Source organism: Castor canadensis, chromosome 2 (assembly GCF_047511655.1).
Source record: "Castor canadensis chromosome 2, mCasCan1.hap1v2, whole genome shotgun sequence".
NCBI lineage: Eukaryota > Metazoa > Chordata > Mammalia > Rodentia > Castoridae > Castor > Castor canadensis.
In genome coordinates, this window is record NC_133387.1 from 142,074,147 (window position 1) to 142,093,895 (window position 19,749).

General features: G+C 42.9%; 1 protein-coding gene and 1 long non-coding RNA gene across 4 annotated transcripts in view; one reads left to right on the forward strand and one right to left on the reverse strand.

Annotated features, from left to right (window-relative positions):
* Positions 1 to 4,450: 4,450 nt before the first annotated feature.
* Myo5c (myosin VC) overlaps positions 4,451 to 19,749 on the reverse strand; it is an 87,407-nt gene continuing 72,108 nt past the window's right edge. For all 3 annotated transcript variants that reach the window (XM_074065961.1, XM_074065962.1, XM_020178143.2), the window contains 7 exons: positions 19,443 to 19,597; positions 15,273 to 15,362; positions 12,447 to 12,597; positions 11,534 to 11,816; positions 7,488 to 7,662; positions 6,900 to 6,980; positions 4,451 to 5,802 (listed from right to left, as the gene is read on the reverse strand). In XM_074065961.1, the coding sequence (XP_073922062.1) occupies positions 5,650 to 5,802; positions 6,900 to 6,980; positions 7,488 to 7,662; positions 11,534 to 11,816; positions 12,447 to 12,597; positions 15,273 to 15,362; positions 19,443 to 19,597 (1,088 nt within the window). In that variant the 3' untranslated portion in view covers positions 4,451 to 5,649. The remainder of the gene's footprint in view (positions 5,803 to 6,899; positions 6,981 to 7,487; positions 7,663 to 11,533; positions 11,817 to 12,446; positions 12,598 to 15,272; positions 15,363 to 19,442; positions 19,598 to 19,749) is intronic.
* On the forward strand, positions 11,784 to 13,308 carry LOC141420816 (uncharacterized). The gene is made up of 3 exons (XR_012445478.1): positions 11,784 to 12,024; positions 12,836 to 12,919; positions 13,202 to 13,308. It is a non-coding gene; the product is annotated as an uncharacterized lncRNA (long non-coding RNA).

Sequence of the window (19,749 nt, forward strand, 5' to 3'; positions counted from 1 at the left end):
AACTAAAAATAGACAAAAGAATCCTCCCATATTGCTGGTAGGAAAGAAAAATGGGCTGGTGGAGTGGCTTAAGTGGTAGAGTGCCTGCCTAGCAATCATAAGGCCCTGAAGTCAAATCCCAGTGCTGCCAAAAAAAAATCACAATGAGGCAGTCATTTTACAAGATGTGCAGCTGTGGAAAATAGTTTGACATTTACTCAAAAAGTTCAATACAGAATTGTTACTACTATGACCCAGCAGAATGACTGAAAATGTATGCTCACAGAAAAACTTCCGTATCAGTATTTGAAGCAGTATTACTATTAGCTAAGAAATGGAAACAAGTCAAATGCCCACCAACTGAACAATGGGTGCACAAAATGTGGTATGGCTACACAGTGGCCTTGTTACTCAACAACACAAAAGAATGAAGTCGTGACACGTGATGGATGACCTTGAGAGCATGACGGTGAAAGGAGTCAGCAAAGGCCAAGCGTACAGCAAATCCACTTATATGGAATGTTCGGGACAGGCATACCCAGGGACAGAAAGTGGGCTAGTCTTGCCAAGAGGAGAGGAGAAGGGGGGACTGAGTACTGCTCAGTGGGCATGGGATTTCTCTTTTGGGGTGATGGAAATGTTCTGAAATTAGATAATGTTGAGGATTTCGTATCCTTATACATACACTCAAACCTGCGAAGTGTACATTTTAAACGGTGAGTTTTATGTTGTGTGTATTGTATCTAGATACAAATTATTTTTAAAATGGTCAAAAGATCTGAACAGGTATTCCTCAAAAGAGGATATTCTGTAGACTAAAAAATTTTAAAAATGTTTTAACATTGTTCATCAAAGAAATGCAAGTTAAAAAACACAATGTGATAAAAACTACTTACCCATCGGAATACCTAAAACTGAAAAAAACAAAACAAAACAAAACAAAAACAAAACCCCACCTTACAGTGTGGGCAAGTGTGTGGGGAGCTAGAACTCTTTCCTTGCTGGCAGGAAACTGCTGGTAGGATCTTCTTCAGCTAAGCATCTCTCTCTTCTATGACCTGGCAATTCTGCTCATGGCTATGTGTCAATAGAAATGAATATTCATTTCCTCCCCAAAGCAGGAATAAGAGCTTTGTCCATAGTAGCCCCAAGCTGGGAAAATCCAAATGTTCACCAACAGTAGAGCAGATAAACAGTGACGTGTTCAGACAACATAAAAACAAGCTTCTGGTACCTGCAGCGGGGTTGGTGGACCTCAGGGGCTGTGGCCATAAGACCTCTGTCAACCCTTCCTGTTCCATCAGTGGCGCTCTGAGGTATGGGTTGTCATATAAAAATCAGCTGGATAATTTTTAAAACCAGTGACTTGACTTTAAACCTGATTCATTTGTTCCTGGTGCTCATGCTAGTCTACTTAAAAAACCCTTTTCAGAGGCACGCCTGTAATCCCAGCACTCAGGAGGCTGAGGTAGGAGGATGGTGAGTTGGGGGCCAGCTTGGGCTACATAGCGAGACTCTGTCTCAGAAAAATAAAAGCAAATCCCCCTATCTTTTCACTATTTCAGAATAAATTCATGCAACTTGCGGAAAAAATAGGAGATACACACCCATAACAGAAATCCCTCCTGCCGGGCTCCCACCACACAGAAAGCCCTCACCTCCCTGGGGTCTGTGTGCATCTGGACACTTGCGCAGGCATCTCGGAAAGTGCATAGAACCTACCTTGCACTGAGTCGGCAGTGGGAGGAGGTGGGCAGACCCGGCAATAGCTGTGGTGGTGTGCAGGTGGGTGTGCAGGTGCTCCTGCAAGTCTGTGTCTTATCTTCTTAGCTGGGCATTATGGCTTAGGGGCATGACCCCACCTGCACACCCTGCTCACAACGGGGCACACCACACACCTGCTCATCTCCTGAACCTTCTCAGTCCTCGTGGCTGGGACCCCTCTGAATCTCTTCGGAGCACTTTTTGGGCCCTATTTTCTGCCCTCTGTAGGAGGCACAGTCTGCAGGGCATGGCCCCATGAACACACGTCCACCCCAATGAGCAAGCCTAATACCCACCTGTGACTGCACGTGGATGGTGTCTCTCAATGTTGACCATCCTTCCCAGCTTCCGCTTCATGAACCGAACCAGACTATGGCCTTCTCCATCAGCTTCCACAGGTCCCTTGTCCCCAAGGTCTATTCACTTCCATGGCTGACTCTTCTTCCCACACACCAATCCCTCCACCTCCCCAGGACCCCGCTTCCCCACTTCTCTCCTACCTCACAGCGCAGAGATAAAATGCATGGGTGAGTAAGGTGGGGTAGGGCCCTATGGGAGCTCACAGGCCAGGAGAAGCACGTCAATGTCACCGACTGGCAGCCCAGGTAAGTGTTCTAAAATAGGTGTGGATCCCAGGGTATTGGAGTCAGAAAGTAGGAGTGGTGGCTCTTCATGGTATGAGGAAGGTCAGGAAAGGGCACTAAGGCCACGACTGAGGATCAGAGACCCAGCCCACACATGGCTCAGAGGCCCCTCATTTTTTTTTTTTTTTGTGGCATTAGGTACAAAGGCTACTTTATTGTATATATTTAGCACTTTTAAAAATTTTTTATTTTATTCATATGTGCATACAATGATTGGGTCATTTCTCCCCCCTTCCCCCTCCTTTACCTCCCCCCCACCCGCCGCTCCCTCCCTTACCCCCACTTACCCCTTGCTACCAGGCAGAAACTATTCTGCCCTTATGTCTAATTTTGTTGAAGAGAGAGTATGAGAAATAATAGGAAGGACCAAGGGCTTTTGCTGGTTGAGGTAAGGATAGCTATACAGGGAGTTGACTTGCATTGATTTCCTGTGCATGTGTGTTACCGTCTAGGTTAATTCTTCTTGAACTAACCTTTTCTCTAGTTCCTGGTCCCCTTCTCCTATTGGCCTCTGTCGATTTAAAGTATCCGCTTTAGTTTCTCTGCGTTGAGGGCAACAAATGCTAGCTAGTTTTTTAGGTGTCTTACCTATCCTCACCCCTCCCTTGTGTGCTCTCGCTTTTATCATGTGATCAAAGTCCAATCCCCTTGTTGTGTTTGCCCTTGATCTAATGTCCACATATGAGGGAGAACATATGATTTTTGGTCTTTTGGGCCAGGCTAACCTCACTCAGAATCATGTTCTCCAATTCCATCCATTTACCAGCAAATGATAACATTTCGTTCTTCTTCATGGCTGAATAAAATTCCATTGTGTATAAATACCACATTTTCTTAATCCATTCGTCAGTAGTGGGGCATCTTGGCTGTTGCCATAACTTGACTATTGTGAATAGTGCTTCAATAAACATGGGTGTGCAGGTGCCTCTGGAGTAACCTGTGTCACATTCTTTTGGGTATATCCCCAAGAGTGGTATTGCTGGATCGAATGGTAGATCAATGTTTAGCTTTTTAAGTAGCCTCCAAATTTTTTTCCAGAGTGGTTGTACTAGTTTACATTCCCACCAGCTGTGTAAGAGGGTTCCTTTTCCCCCGCATCCTCGCCAACACCTGTTGTTGGTGGTGTTGCTAATGATGGCTATTCTAACAGGGGTGAGGTGGAATCTTAGTGTGGTTTTAATTTGCATTTCCTTTATTACTAGAGATGGTGAGCATTTTTTCATGTGTTTTTTGGCCATTTGAATTTCTTCTTTTGAGAAGGTTCTGTTTAGTTAACTTGCCCATTTCTTTATTGGTTCATTAGTTTTGGGAGAATTTAGTTTTTTAAGTTCCCTATATATTCTGGTTATCAGTCCTTTGTCTGATTGTGTAGCTGGCAAATATTTTCTCCTACTGAATGGAAAAAATTTAAAGTCAGGAAATTACTTAAGTCTTTCATTATAAATAAATACATGAATTTTGTGTATACTGTATTGGCATAGCAATGCTGTGAGCAAGAAGTGAATATACTTTAAAAATACAACATCTTGGCTGTTTCCATATCTTGGCTATTGTGAATAGTAGTAGCCCCTCATTCTTATGAAATCTGGGAGCCCCATGGAAACACAGCCTGAGCAGCACTTACGATATGTTTACTCCCTCTCTGAACATATTTATTTATTTATTGTGTACTGGGGTTGATCTCAGGGCCTTTGCTCTACCACTTCAGCCACACACCCCCAGCCCTTTCTGCTTTAGTTTATTTTTCACATAGGGTCTTGTACTTTTGCCTGGGACTGATCTAGGATCATGATCTTCTTATCTCCACCTCCTGATTAGCTGGAATTAAACTTGTGTACCACCATATCTGGCCTCTAAACATTTTTATATACTTCAAATGAGACATTCTGAATCTACCAGTATTCTAATATCTTTCAGTATGACCTTTAAAGAAGGACAGAAAACTTGTGCACCAAAGAGACATAATCTTTACAATTGAAAGAATCTGACCCAATTCATCTGGTTATTTTATTACTGTAAAGTTCTACTTTTCATTGTTTCATATGCAATGCACTGAAATGAACTAAAGTAAATCATTTTAAATTTATTGATTAGTTGGGTGAGGCTACATTACAATCATGTTATCATTCCCACTCCTGAGCTTCGTGTCTGTAGATGCTCAGCTATTGCCCATGACTGTCAGAAACAGAGTGGTTGAGATTTCTGGTTGGTGCAGAAAGTGATGGGGTCATAGGTCACAGGCAAGGACTGCTCATTTTGTGATCTCACAGGAAGGAATGAGAAGGTTTGAGGGATAAGGAATAGACAGTTCTTATAAAATGTGGGAAACACAGATTTCTCAGAGGGAGGAATGGATGGATACAAGTCTTAAGTCACTTTTATGAGAAAATTTACAAAATTAAAAAATATATTAGAATGCTAATTAAATAGAGAAAAACCTTGTTTGCCTTTTAATTTTTTATCATCGTTATTATTATTTGTGGTGCTGGGGATACAACCTGGGCAAGCACTCCACCACTCAGTCGATACATTCCCAGCCCTAAATACTAAATTATGGAAATTATCTGGCTGATACTATTTAAAGAAATGTTCTTTAAGAGAAGATGATAAATGACACGGCAATTAAGCTATGATAATATATTCATTTTAAATAAATATATACATAAAGTACTTCTAATGGTTAATTTCAGATTGTGTATACTCATAAAAATTAGAGGTGACTAGCACAAAATATATCTATATATTTCTATTTTAATGCAAGGGTGATTTTAATAATCACTGAATCCTCCCACAAGCAGCATGGGGCAAGAGGACTTTGGGGGGTCTGGTGGCCAAATGGGATTATTTCCTGGAAGACAGAGCCATTGAACCCCTGTGGCTTCATAAATGTCCCTGAGCATCACAGGAACCTTAAAGCCCTGGGAGTCAGTGTATCCCAGACCTCACTCCTGGAGAGGAAGCTCCATCACAAGACAGAATAGACCAAAGACATCTGGAAGAAAATGTGGGCCTTCCAGGAGTTACATTAAAGCCAGCTGAGATTCTGAAGTGAGATAGGGCCTTTCTGCCCACAGTTGGTGTGTGCTGATTTTTACAGACTCTCAGCAGAACCACAGTGACTGACACAAGGTGTGGCCCTTGGCGAGAACTCGATTTTCTTCCTTAAATTACATTCCAAAGCATTTCCAGTCCTAGAAAGTAAGCTATGTCCTTCACCTTTGACCTTCACTCAGGCCTGGGAGTGGGCTGGACCTGTTCCCTGCTATAATCTGTTAAGAAAACCTAGCTTGAAACTGCTGGGGATCTGGATCATTTCCAGAGCGTGTGGGGAGGCGGTAAAAGGAAACGTGACTTGGAAGAGATATTTGGTATCCAGCATCAGCTGCGATGAGTCACCCCGGTTATTCAGGAGAGCCTGAAATTAGAACCAGGGGAGAAGAAAGTGAGAAAACCAGTGCATTCTGCTCTACTGTGACTTGGAGGTCGACTCGGAGACCTTTGAAAATCAGGTTGATGTGACACGGGGCTGCTGAGAAGCACAGTTGCCAGGGATGAGTCTATAACGAGGCCTCCTTAGTCAGCTCTCATGAACACTTACTTGCTCTCTTTCACTCCAGAAGTTAATTTGTCACAGGATGGATGGAGTGTAAATCTTGTTTTTATTCCTTTGTATTCTCATGACATAATTCTAAGGCCAAACATGAGTAGTTCTCAAGTCTTATATTTTATAGAACCCATCTTCCTGTTCACTCAGTGGTTTGCAAACCCTTTGGTCTCAGGACTCCTTTAAAAAAGATGAGGACTCAAAGAGCATTTGCATATGTGGGTGTAACTATTGATGTTTATACCATATTAGTAATTAAAAAAATCACTTAAAATATTCATTAACTCAGGAAAATAATAAACTCATGCATGTCAAACATAATAGTTTCATTGAAAAATAATTTTCCAAAGCAAAAAGATTTAGTAAGACATAATACTGTTTTATATTCCTATAAATCTCTTTAATGTCTGACTTAACATAAGACTTATATATAAGCTATATCTGCTTCTGCATTAATCTGTTGTGCTATGCTATTTTGGTTGGAGCACATGAAGAAAATCCTGCCTCTCACAGATAAGCCTTTGCAAAAAGGAGGGGACCCGAAGACCCCCTGGAAGGGTCTCAAGAGCCCCCAGGGGTCCTTGAACCCAATGGGGGAACTGCTGCCCTAGTTCGTTGAAGGAAACACTTCAGGGATTGTTTCTGTTCAGCTCTGCCAGTGTGCACCACATTCCAAGACTGAGCAGAAACAAGATGGGCTGGAGGCTCACGGCCCTGAGTACTGGTTTGGGTGTTTCCATCCCCTTCCCAGCAGGACTAAAATGGATTCTGAAAACTGGAGAAATGCTTGCTGCTTTTGAGCTGGGTGTCTTTTATTTGTATGTGTGATAAATGTGCTTTAATCTTTGATTTTATCATATTAATTTTGTCTCAAGTAAAATGAAAAAGCACGTCCTTAAGGATCTCACCTGTACTTTGCGAACAAAGGATGGAGTCACTCTTTTCTCGAAGTCATCTATCGGTGTGTATGAGTTAAGGATCTTTATGATCTGTGAACATTATGTAACATAAAAAAGAACAACACTGATCATGAAATAATAGTTGTGGATGTTTGGGGATGTTAGGAACCACAGGTGGTTCTTTTAAACTGTAATTTCAGTATAAATTTACAGTATAAATTTTAGGCACTATGGGTTATCCATTCCTAAGAGAAAGTCAGGGAATAAGAACATAGAGGGCAGGAAGGATAAATCACATAATTAGATTGCAATGAGTGACCCCCCCCCCAACCTTCGGCCTCCCTGCCTCCCACTCACTCACATATACACCTGTGAGTTTAGTGGGCAAGAAAATACCATGTACATGTTTGTGTCTCACGGCCTAGAGTCAGTATCTAAAAAACACTTATTATGTAAAAGGGTGGGTCGTGGGAGATTAAAGTGGTTTGCACATTAATAGAGGCAGGGGCACCCACGGCTGGCTAAGGCAGGAAAAGCCATGTCAGTTATAAGGATCTGCCCCCAGAGATCCAGGGAGCCACTGGGCAAGCCGGTCACCTGCACAGCCGACAGGGAGGAACAGTGCTCGTAGATCTCCTCTGCATCGCTGTCAGTGGTCTTCTTGACCTGGAGCAGCCAGGCTGCCTGCGAGAGGGGTTCCAGTGTCTCCTTGGCTAAGCTGTTTATCAAGTTCTTATCTTTAAGCCATTCTTCTAAGTAGCTGATGTTGCACCTGGAGTGATACCCAGAGGGACAGTGAACAGCTCAGGAAACGAAGGGTGCCAAACCCTCAGTGTCCCCGAAGGTAGCAGAGCTCACTGAGAGCCTGGGGACAAGGTCATTTGTAACACGAGGAGAGGGAGTCAGACAACCAGCTCTTAGTCACCATCCTTATCATCTGTAAGACACTCATACCATGAGGTGGGGAGGGCCAAGGGGTGGCAAGAGGTTTACACTCCTCCTGACAAGGTAAGAGCGATTCTAAACAGACTGTGAAAAATTAGGTGTGTATACTCTAAATCCCTAGAGCAGCCACTAAAAAATGATACAGAGATACAGTAAAAATACAACGGATAGATTAGAAAGGGATACTAACATACATTCAAATAACACAAAAGTCAGAAAAAGGAAATAAGAGGAAAAAAACCAGGAGGAACAAAGAGAAAATAATAAAATGGTAGACTTAAACCTCAATATACAAACAATTAGATTAAATTAAAGTGGTCTAGATTGTCAGACTTAATTTAAGAAGAAGTAAGGCCCCAATGTATAATGCCTACAAGAAACTCACTTGAAATATATATATATATATATATATATATATATATATGTAGTTAAAAGTAAACAGATGAAAAAATGTACTATGAAAATACTAATTGAGACTGGAGTGAGAGGTGTACATCTGTAATCCCAGCACTGGGAAGGCTGTGGTAGGAAGATCATGGGTTCAAAGCCAGTCTGTACTACATAGCAAGACCTCGATGAAAGAAAAAAAAAGAGATAGAAAGGAAAGAAGAGAAAAGAAAACAAAAGAATGAAGATAAAAGAAATCTGGAGTGCCTATAATAATTTCAGACAAAGAAGACTTTAGGGAGGAGATAGTTACCAGGGAGAGACAGAGAGGAACACAATGTAATGATGGGAGGTTCAAATTCACTAAGATGATGTAACAATTCTTAACATGCATGCACATAACAACACATATTCAAAATACAGCAAGCAGAAACTGACAGATTGAAAGAAACATATAAACAAACCTATAAGTATAGCTGGAGACTTTAACATTTCTCTCAGTAATTAACAGAACTAGTAGAAAATCAGCAAGGAGACAAAACTAAACATATTTATCAAGGAACTATTTGACATTTTTATGACATTCAACCCAATAACACAAAACACCTTCTTTCTAACTGAAAATGGAATATTCATAAAAATGGGCCATATTCTGGGTCATAAAAGCAAACCTTAACAAGTTTAAAAGAATTGAAATCATGCAAATTGTGCTTGTTAACTGTAAAAAATATTTAGAAATACAACTGGGAAAGTCCTCAGTAAGGTGGGACGTTTGGTCACTCTAGTATCATAATCCCTTAGTGTCTGGGAGTCATTATTCTACTTCCTATTTTTTTCTTTCTTTTTGATCTTCCATACTGGAGTTTGAACTCAGAGTGTTGCACTTGCTAGGCAAGACCTCTACCAGTTGAGCCGTGTACCCAGCTTTTTTTGCTTTAGTTTATTTTTAAATAGGGTCTTTGCTTTTGCCCTGGCTGGCTTTGGACTGGGATACTTCTACTTCTATTTCCTGAGTAGCTGGGATTACAAATGTGCACCACCACTCTCGACCCTCTTCTTTCTGAGTTTGACTGAGAAAGTGTGTTTTGTGACCACATGGAATGAAACTATAAAATCAATAACAGGAAGATAACAAGAAAGTTTCCAAACACTTAGAAATTAACACACCTCTAAGTAACCATGGGTGAAAGAAAAAGGCTCAGAGGAAATTAGAAAAGATTTCCAACTGAACAAAAATGAAAATATAACATATCAAAATTTGTGAGATGGAGCTATTGTAGTGCTTAGAGGCAATTTATAGCACTGAATGTTTTTGGTAGAAAAAGAAGAAAGGTCTCAAAGTCATCAAAACTTCTACTTTAAGATGCTAGAAAAGGAAGCATAAAATATATACAAAGCATAACCATGGCATCTCAGAAATCAAATAAATTTAAAACAGAGCATGGAGAAAAGTCAATGAAATAAGCAAAACTCTAGTTCTTTGAAAAGATCAACAATTCTGATACACCTCTAGCAAGACTGACCAAGGGAAAAAGACACAGACTACCAGTGCCAGGTGTGGAGAGGGGCTTATCACTACAAATCCTGCAGACATTAGAAGGGGAATCAGGATATATTACAGACACCTCTACAGACGTCAGCTCAAACACTCACCTGAAATGGACCAATGCCTCAAAATCACAAACAACCCAAGCTCACCTGAAACGAAACCTGTAACCTGAACAGTCCTGCAACTATTAAAGAAACTGACCTCACACTTTAAAGCCTTGTGGTGGCTGCTGAGGGACTGAGTCAGGCACTACTTGCCTGGCCTCCATCTTCTTTCTCTGGCCAGTCTTTAGAGGTTCTACTCCCACCCCTGGTGGGGACACTCTAGGGGGCTATTGCTATCCTGCCTTTAGTCTTCCTTCCCTTCTGCCATGCTCAGTCAACTAATTCTGGGTCTGTTGAAATCCTACCTGCCCGTCAAGTCTTAAATTGATGGTTTTTATATTTTTTTCACATTCCCTCAGGCCAGAGAGCAATGTATTTACTTGGGCCACATTTTCTATTTCTCAAAGAACTTCCCTTCCTTTTTTTTTTTTCTTGGTGGGACTGGGATTTGAACTCAGGCTTCATGCCTGCAAAGCAGGCACTCTACCACTTGAGCCACACCTCCAGTCTTTTTGCTCTGTTTTTATTTTGGAGATGGCTCTCATGGTCTCGTGAACTGTTTGCTTGGGTGACTTGCAACCATGATGTTCCCCATCTCAGTCTCCCAAATAGCTAGGATTACAGAGTGACCCACAGGTGCCCAGCCCAGCAGCCCAACTGTTTTTTTGTTTTATGCTTTTAAATCAAAGATCACTGGCAAAGTAGCCACAATGAAATTTGCTGTAAAAAGTGCTCATGTGGTGATTATGAGATAAAGTTCCACATGAGGCATTACCTTTATAGTTCATGACAGAAGCAAATAAAGAATCAGTTTGAAAATCTCCCAGTTTTTCCAGGATCAGGTCTGTTCCACTACACCCAATGAAACCCAGGGTTGACACACCTCAAAACTGTATATTTGGCTTTTTTTTGTCTTTTCTTTTTGGTGCTAGGATCAAACTTGGCATTGGGTGTGCTAGGCAAGCGTTCTACATCCCAAACCTCAAAACTGTATTTTGAGGATGAACCCCAAATACCTTCACCTGGCATTCTGGAGCCTCCCAGTCTGATCCAACCTATCTCTCTCCCTTGATCCCACTGCTCCCCATATAGACTCTGCTTCAAGTAGGCAAAAGTGGAGCAGGGTCTCCTCTCAGCTCCACCACTTGGCCTCAGCCCAGTTCCCTTGCCTGAAAAGGGAGTCTCCCTTAGCTTTACCATGCAAACACACAAGTCTGACTTCCTCAGTTCTTCTGCCCACACTATCTCTTATTTCTGAAGCACTTCCTACACCACTTGGTTATGACATAATCAGAGTTGCTTCAATTGTTATTGACCTGTTTTGTGCCTCTCAAGAGCGGGATGCCACCAGCTTTTGCACTTTATCCTGTGTTCTCCACCTAGCAGTGCTATTCAGGGAAGGTGGTCAGTACTGGTTGAATGTATGGTGACCGTGGAAGGCCAGAATTTAAAATACACAATTACTAGTTGTCAGTTGGAGCCACTAGACCAGAGTGCCAAGTGGGTATGGTGTGGTGTGAGAGGTGGGTAGGGGCAGGCACCTCTGAGGCTCCCTGAGTGACCTGCACACCCCACAGCACAGCCATCTGGGGGCCATGCAGCAGGAGGGTCAGGCAGGTGAGGCTGGACTTCTAGGCAGCAGTATCTGCAGGTTTTACCTGATCTGCATCCCCTTCCTGCAAGAGCACATGTCCTTGCGCAGGAAGAGGCTGTTGAGGGTGACTGCCCCAATCAAGAAGAACAGCTGCTTCACGGCCTGCCTCACCAACTCAGGGTCCAGGCCGTTCTGGCACATGGTACTGTAGAAGTAGCTCAGCTGTTGCAGGACTGATGTCATGGTGTAGGCATCTGTGTCGTCTATGCTGGACGAGCGCTTCCGGAAGCCTGTGGGCTTTAGGCCGGAAATGCCCTGCAGACTCTCATACTCCAGCAGGCCAGGCACTGCAGGGAGAGAGGGAGGGAGGGAGGCCTCTGTTCCAGGAAAGGGGACGCATCACACAAGACCAGTGGGGGCAGCAGGGACAGAGAAAGGAAAAGAACCAGGGATTTGGGGACACCTCAGTTTGTGGAGGGTCAGAGGATACAGCCCACGGTTCACAGCTCCTCTTATAGGAAAGAGCTGCTTAGCAGTGACCACTTAAAGCCTAAGGTATTGAAGTTTCAGGAAATGGGGGAAGGAGCGGGGGGGGGGGGGGGGGGGAGGAGTGGGGGGAGGTGAGGGCAGAGAGTGAACAAGAATTTGAATGGGACTTTAGGATTTCAGACATACTTGGCTTAGCCCTGGAAATAGCCACATAGGAGGTAAAAGTCCCATGTAAACTGGGGAAGTTCTCCCAGCTCTTTTCCTTTGGGATGAATCATCCTTACAGAAAGAAAACTATCAACTTGGTACTACTCTTTATAGAATCATTTTAAGGAAGCAAAGAATGGAAAGGCAGACATGTATGCAATCATGTTTTCTTGTTTTTTTTTTAACTATATTACTCATAATCATACATTCTATACATCAAGTTTTTATGCCTTAAAAAGTCAGTGTTACCATGCATACTTTTTGGTCATCACTCTTCTTACCTATCATTGGTTGGATGTTATTTTCCATTATGATAATGAATTGATGATAAATTCGTATAGCCACATCACTAAGAATCTGTCTGTATTCAGAAAGGTCGAAGTTGTTCAAGCAGTTCTTATTCTGCTGCAGACTGTTATGCTTCATGAATTCCTGAAAGCCATTTTGAGCAAATTAATTACCACAGGCAGGCAGGAAATTAAAACACTACTTATACTAATGTTGTCATCATGGGCATCTAATATAACTCTTGCACCTTAAAACTTAATGTCTGATTTGTTCTTAAAGTTTGGGATACTATTTATTTTCTGTAAGAAAAAATAACACTGGTTTCTTGCATGAGCTCAGTCATTTATACTGTGTCCACTTCCCTATGACTATGTGTCCCCAGAGCCCAGGACTACATGGAAGACAACTCCCAGGGAAGCTCACAGAAAAAACCGAATGCACCCAAGGAAACCAACTGCTGCAAGAGGTCAGTAGATGCAATAACTGTATAATTACAAGACACAGACCAATCTGAAATCTTTAAAATGTGCTTTGTGGGCTGAATGTTTGTCCATCTCCCCTCATTCTTATGTGGACATGCTAGTCTCCTAATACAGTAAGACTGTACTTGGAGAAGGATCCTCTAAGGAAATAATTAAGGTTAAATTACATCAGAAAGATGGGGCCCTGACCTGATAGATTAGTGTCCTCTTAAAAAGACATATCACAGAGCTCTACCCTCTCTCCTTCTGTCTGTCTCCTCCTCAAGCCCATGTGCACCAAGCAAAGGCCCAGGGAGAAGAAGTGGCAATCTGAAAGTGAGGAAGAGATTCATCACCAAGAGCCAACCATGCTCGCACCCAGATCTAGTCTCCAGAACTGTGAGGAAATAAATTTCTGTTGTTTAAGTTACCGAGTCTGGGGTATTTTGGTATAGCAGCCCCACGTATTTAATGTGTTCAAAGGATAAAAGAAGGCTGGGTGTGGTGACACATTCCTATAATCCCAGCACTTAGGAGGCTGAGGTAGGATGATCATGAGTTCAAGGCCAGCCTGGGCTGCATAATGAGACCCTGTCTCAAAAACAACAACAACAACAAAGTAAAACAAGACATAAAAGAAAAAAAATTAAGAATCAAGTAAAAAGGAACAACAGAAATTTTAGAAATAAAAATAAGTAATTGAAAAATTATGTAGTTAGGAAAAGAACATTCTATGTGTGGCTGCAGGGCACAAAGAAAGTATCATAAAATGAATGCCATGGAGTAATATCGTCTTCCATTACTGTCTCAGATGCCAGTCTGTTGACTGGATGGATCTGTCTGTGACTTCCTGTCCCATCCTTGCCCTACTGTACTCTTTTTAGTCAGAGGTTGGATTTTCTTTGCTTATTTCTCCTTTAGTTTTATAGAACTGACAGGATTACATTTATAATTCATTGTCTTTTCTCTCCACTGGGACAACTATCCACACAGAAGATATGAGGTCATAACCTCACATATTGTTTAGGATCAATAAATAATCGCACCAATTTTGGATAGACAAAAAAATTATCGTGAACTCCAAATCGGAACTATAAGATGTTATAAGGGAACATATTCATGACCTCAGGATAGAGAAAAATATCTTAAATAAGACACAAATCATAAAAGAACAGGACTGATGGATTTAAGTACATCAAAATTCAAACACCATATGACAAAGGACTCCATAAAGAAAATCAGAAGACAGATCGCAGTTTACCCATGATATGCAAAGACCTCCCTACGTCACAGGACCGACACAGTGGCTGTAATCCCAGCTACTTGGGAAGCAGAGATCTGGAGGAACACATGTTGACACCAGCCCAGGAGTCGGGGGAAAGTTAGTAAAACCCATCTCAACAAACAAACCAGGCATGGTGGCATATGCCTGTAATCCCAGCTACTTGGGAGGCATGGCTAGGATCCCAGGCAAAAACTCAAGACCCTATCCCAAAAATAACTAAATTAAAAAAGGACTGGGGGTGTGGCTCAAGTGGTAGAACTCCTGCCTAGCAAGCACAAGGCCTTGAGTTCAAACCTAGTACTGAAAAAAAAAAAAAAAAAAAGAAAAGAAAAGAAATAAAAAAGAGGCAAAAACCAATCCAAAGAAACATGTAGAAAGGATGTGATTAGGAATTTAAAAGGAAGTGCAAAGGACCAAGAAGCCCCTGAAATGATGCATGACTTCACCAGAAATCAAGTAAATGCAACTTAAGCCACAAGGTATCATTTTAAACACATAATATTGGTAAATAACAAAATGTCGACACCAAGTGTTGGCCAAAGCATGAGGCATTAGAAGCGTCATACACGGCTGACAGGACTGTAAAACAGTACAATCATTTTAGAGAGCTGAGAAAACCCTGAAAGACCACTTTGTTATTTTAGTTCAAAGAAAAACTTTGTGAGTTCTTCAGCAGGAAAAACTCCTTCATGACGCCAGCACCTGAGAGTTGGAATGCAAAGAAAATCTATTTACAGATTAGGGAAGATCAGAATCTTCTAGAGAGAATAGCCAGCAAAAAATAAGCATGTTGAACTAGAGGCTATATTTTAGAGTCACAGTACTAAAAACTTGAGAATGTCCCAACCCGAAGGAAAATCAAGATCATCTAATCTTCCTATTGATTTCAAAGTTGAGGAAACCAAGGCTTAGTACTAAGTCTAAGGTCTCAGCTTCTAGAAGTCTCTTGCCTGTGATGCACACAGGACCTCCAGGGTGAAGAGGAAGCCAGAAACTCAGCACAGAGATTGTCCCTGTCCCACTGTGAGCTCTGAGTCCCGAGGAGGTCACAGTCTGGCAGCCAGGATCCCTACCTCTTCTCCACTGTACTGCTTCAGGCAGTTGAGGAAGTGGCAAGTATTGGAAAGCCAAAAGGACAGCATCTCAAAGTCTTCTGAATGGTCCTTAAAAACAAGAAAAGATAATGTTGGATTACTGGTGCGTCTTAGCCAAGAGCAGATATCGCTTACCTGCTTGGTTAGTTGGTAGGCTTTTGACTGATATTAATTTTTCTTCTTTTGTAGTACTGGGGTTTGAACTCAGGTCCTTGTGTTTGCTAGGCAAGTACTCGTTCACTTGAGCCACACCTCTGGCCATGTTTTTTTAGGTTGCTTTTTTAGACGGTGTCTCACACTTTCTGCCCTGGGCCGATCCTCCTACCTATGCTTTCTGTGTAGCTGGGACGACAGGTCGGGTGGGTGCCACCTGGTTCAGATAAAGTCTCACTAAGTTTATGCAGCTGGCCTTGAACTGCTACCCTCTCAATCTCCTCCTCCTTAGTATTAATCTTTCTTTTTTTCCCCATTCCATAGCATTTATTAAGCACCTACTATGTTCAGTAACTGTACTATGGATACAGCGGTAGAATACACAAAAAAATCCTGCCTTGCTGAGTTTCCTTTCTAGGGGGGCAAGAAAATCAGATAACTTACTAAAATATACAGCAGGTGAGACCATGGTAAATGCTAAGGAGAAAAATAAGGCAATCCTAGATGGGGTGGCCCATCTAGACATTTGAGTAACACCCAAGGCCCAGAGGTCAGCTTGAATGTTCAAGGACAATTAGTATGCTGAGATCAGGGGCCGAGGAGGGACCTTGACTTTCTCATTGAGCAGCCCTGAAACCCTGGGAGCTTCAAGCAAGGAGGGACATGAGGTCACTCTCACTTGAGGCATCCTGCCTCCTGGGCTGAAGCTGAGACCTATAGGAGGCTCCTGCAGGTGTGGGATGGTGGAGGGTGGTAGCAACAGAGAGTGAGGAGAGGTTAGGCACTCTGTGTAAGCTGTGAAGACAGAACTAATGTGCTTTGCTACTGGGTTGAACACATGGTATGAGGAAAAGAGGAAGCCAGGATGGGCCCAAGGTTTGGGTAACGAACCTCAAATGTGTCGTGGCGAACCACACCTAGGAAGCTGCTGACCTTAGAGTCCAGTGGCACAGATTCTGGGACGTGAATTGGCTCCAAGACACGCCAGGTAAAATGGAAGGTACTCCTGCCTCCTGGCCGGGGTTCGAGGGCCTTGAGACTAGTGGATTCTTCGACACTTCCCTTTTGTTCACTAGAACTTTCATGATATTTATGGCATAATGAGAATACTTACATTTATGTGGTAGGTTGCATTTTGTGACCGTTTCTATGCAGTTATGTCATCAGCTCTGAAGGCTGAAGCAGGCACTGCAGGAGCACGTGAGAAAGGCAGGTCTTGCCCTTGCTCAGATCACACAGGGCGTAGTTACATAGGTGGTCATGTCCGAAATGACTGGCACAGACTGTGCTACAGACACTCAGAGGGTGGAGTGATATGGGGAACTGGGGCGGATCTGCCCCTGGAGGAGGGCGGGGGTTTCCATCTCCAGCTCTAGTCTAGGATTGCTGAGGAGAGCACCCCTGCTCCGGGGGCAGGAAGACAGGAAGCAGCAAGAAGTTAGAGGCATGTTCATCGAAGGAAAACTTGGACAGTGCTGGGGTTTGGAAGACGAGGGAGGAATGTTTCAAGGAGATGGTGGTGCAAATGCTCCAGTCAACTTCAGAAGAGTGAAAATGAAAGTGGTGCCATCAGATTTGGCAAGAGGAGGCACTGGCAGCTTTCGGCAGACTGATGGAGTGAGGAACAGATGTGATGGAGGCCCTGGTGTAAGCGTGTTGTTGGGCAGGGGCTGGAGGAATAGGAACAGGGGCTGAACAAAGAACCTGAGCCAAGCAAGCTTTGTTTTAAAGAGCTGTGCCTGTGATGGGGCAGGTTGGGGGCAGGCCCTTAAGCACAAAGGCAGAGGGAGGGAGCCAGAGAGAGGGTGAGATCAAAGATGCTAGTGAGAACAGGTTTTTACTTCTCATACATGCATCTGACAGTTTCAGAGCAGCAAGAGGAGACAAATACTGTGTCTATGGCTGGAACAAAATGACTGTCTTGTGTCTTAAGAAAATCCACTTATGGGAGTTGTGTGTGTATGGGGTTGGGGGAGCTGGTGAGGGCGATCCAACCAATGTACTGTGTAAGGCTACTTGGAATTGTCTCAATGAATCCCCCTGCATGACAAATATATCCTAACAAAAATGGAAAAAAGAAGAAAGAAAATCTACTCTACGAACACATGGATAGGGAAAATATCAATTTATAGAAGTCCCTTCCAAAAACACTTATCTGGTGGCTCCCATCATGACAGTAACTACAAAGCATCAAGCACAAAACAAATCTCACTTAATTTAACTCCAGATAAAGAACTAATCCTTGATATAAATAATTTTTGGGGGGAAGTGGAGAATTACCATACTTTGACCTCTCATACATCTTCTGTTTTTATTCTTCCATCTTACCAGAGTATTTAAAATATGATTTAACTCTTCTAGAACACATATTTTGCTAAAAGTGAGGCAGATGTTCCTCCAACTAAGTTATGCATATATTCCCATTATCAAACAGTGCTTCTGCTGGCAGAGTAGCTCAAGCAGTAGAGCACCTGCCTAGCAAATGTGAGGCCCTGAGTTCAAATCCCAGTACCTCAAAAAAAGTAAACAATAAGCCAATATCTATAAACAAACAAACAAAAACAGTGCTTCTATTATGAAGAAGTACAAAAATATTGGATCTATATTTTATTTCTCCCTTCCCATGTGAACCCCATGTGAACCTGGACTTATGTATCTGAACTGGATGGTGATTTTATAGAAAGAGAAAACAGGTTTGGTACCAACTCTATTTACTGTGGGTAATGGAATTTCCACACTCACAAGAGCAGAACGTCTTGCTTTGAGTTACATCAACCACCCTGCCATGCTCTGGAAGCTGGCTAGCCCGAGATGCCAGGTTGAACCAGCAGTAGCAGAGAGATCTTTATACAGAGATACTGTCCCTGTGAGCAAGGGATCTAGTCCTGGTCATAAAGTCTTTGTTGCTTAGTTGCAGTCATTCATCACCTGAAAGTTTTCAGGAAAAATTATCTAGTAAGCTAAGAATGGTTTTAGGATTATGCTGTGCTCTTTTTTTTTTTTTTTCCCCTTTTTGGCCATTCTGGGGTTTGAAATCAGGGCCCCTGCTTGCTATGCAGGCACTCTTACCGCTTGCGCCACGCCATCAGCCCAAGAATGGTTTTAGGATTATGTCTTTTAGTAAAAAGAAGTTAGCAATCAACTTCATTTTACTGTTATATCAGCCTTCACATAACCCTGCTCTTTGTCATTGCTGTTTTTTTTTTTTTTAATCACTGTCCACTGCTCACACCATAAAGAGATTGCTGGTAAAGAATTTGGTTAATAATTTCTGATATGTGCACTACACATAAGTGGTCTTTCTGTGTCACACGGTGGGCTCCTTCCTATCAGGAACAGACTGCTGCTTGTCTAGTTATGCAACCATTCTTACAAGGACCGTGTCCCAGGGAATGGCATTCAGAAAGCTGGAAGGAACCTGGGTTCTGTGTGACCATGTGGAACACAGCTGCCCTCCAACCTGGATGGCTCATTATGGAATGGCTAGGGGCAAAGAAAAGCCCTCTGTCTTCTTCAATTCTTGCGTATTTGGGGGAGGTGAGGAGGCATCTCTCAGCTACACATCTTAGCCTTACTACTACTTCATGAACACACAGCTCATCTTCATTTCTGGGCAGGGAATAACTGCATACAATATGGTTTTAGGAGGGAGAGTTAAACTTGCCAACAGAAGGAAGGGATGAGTAGTTTTTCAGTCCTTCCTGATCCTCTCATTCATGCTCACTACACTGATGGAACATGTATCATTCATAGTTGGAAATCTCACCAAGGGAGACAGAGGTGGTAGGTGGTGGTTACCAGGTTGCAGGTCCTTGGACACTGCTCTTTCCCTAACAGCTCGAATTCCTTCCCCAGTTGGGTCTCGAACTGGCCTGAGGAATCGTGTGGCTCAGCAAAGACTGAGATGAAGGATGGGCAAAGAAGGGGCATCTGGTCATTCCACAGGTGCTCCCAAAGCAGACATCCTGCCGAGGCCGATGTCAAAGGCGGCCCTACCTTCACCACCTGCTTGATGCCGTTAATGGCACTGTTCATGAGGGACTTGAGCATGTCGGCGTCATTCAGAGAGTCTGCATAGCGCACGCACATGAACAGGATGTGAGCCGGCAGCCCAGGGATCATGTTCACCACCACGCCGCGGGGCTTCAAGTCTGGGGCAGAGAGAGAGAAAGAGAGAGAGCCAACGGGGATCACAGCTGATGGGTAGCCCTGCTTCTAGGAGCCTGTGACTGCGACAGGGGTTCTTGCTCTTCTGCACTTGATGCAGCGCCTGAATACACAGGGGTTTCTTCTCTCTTTGAGG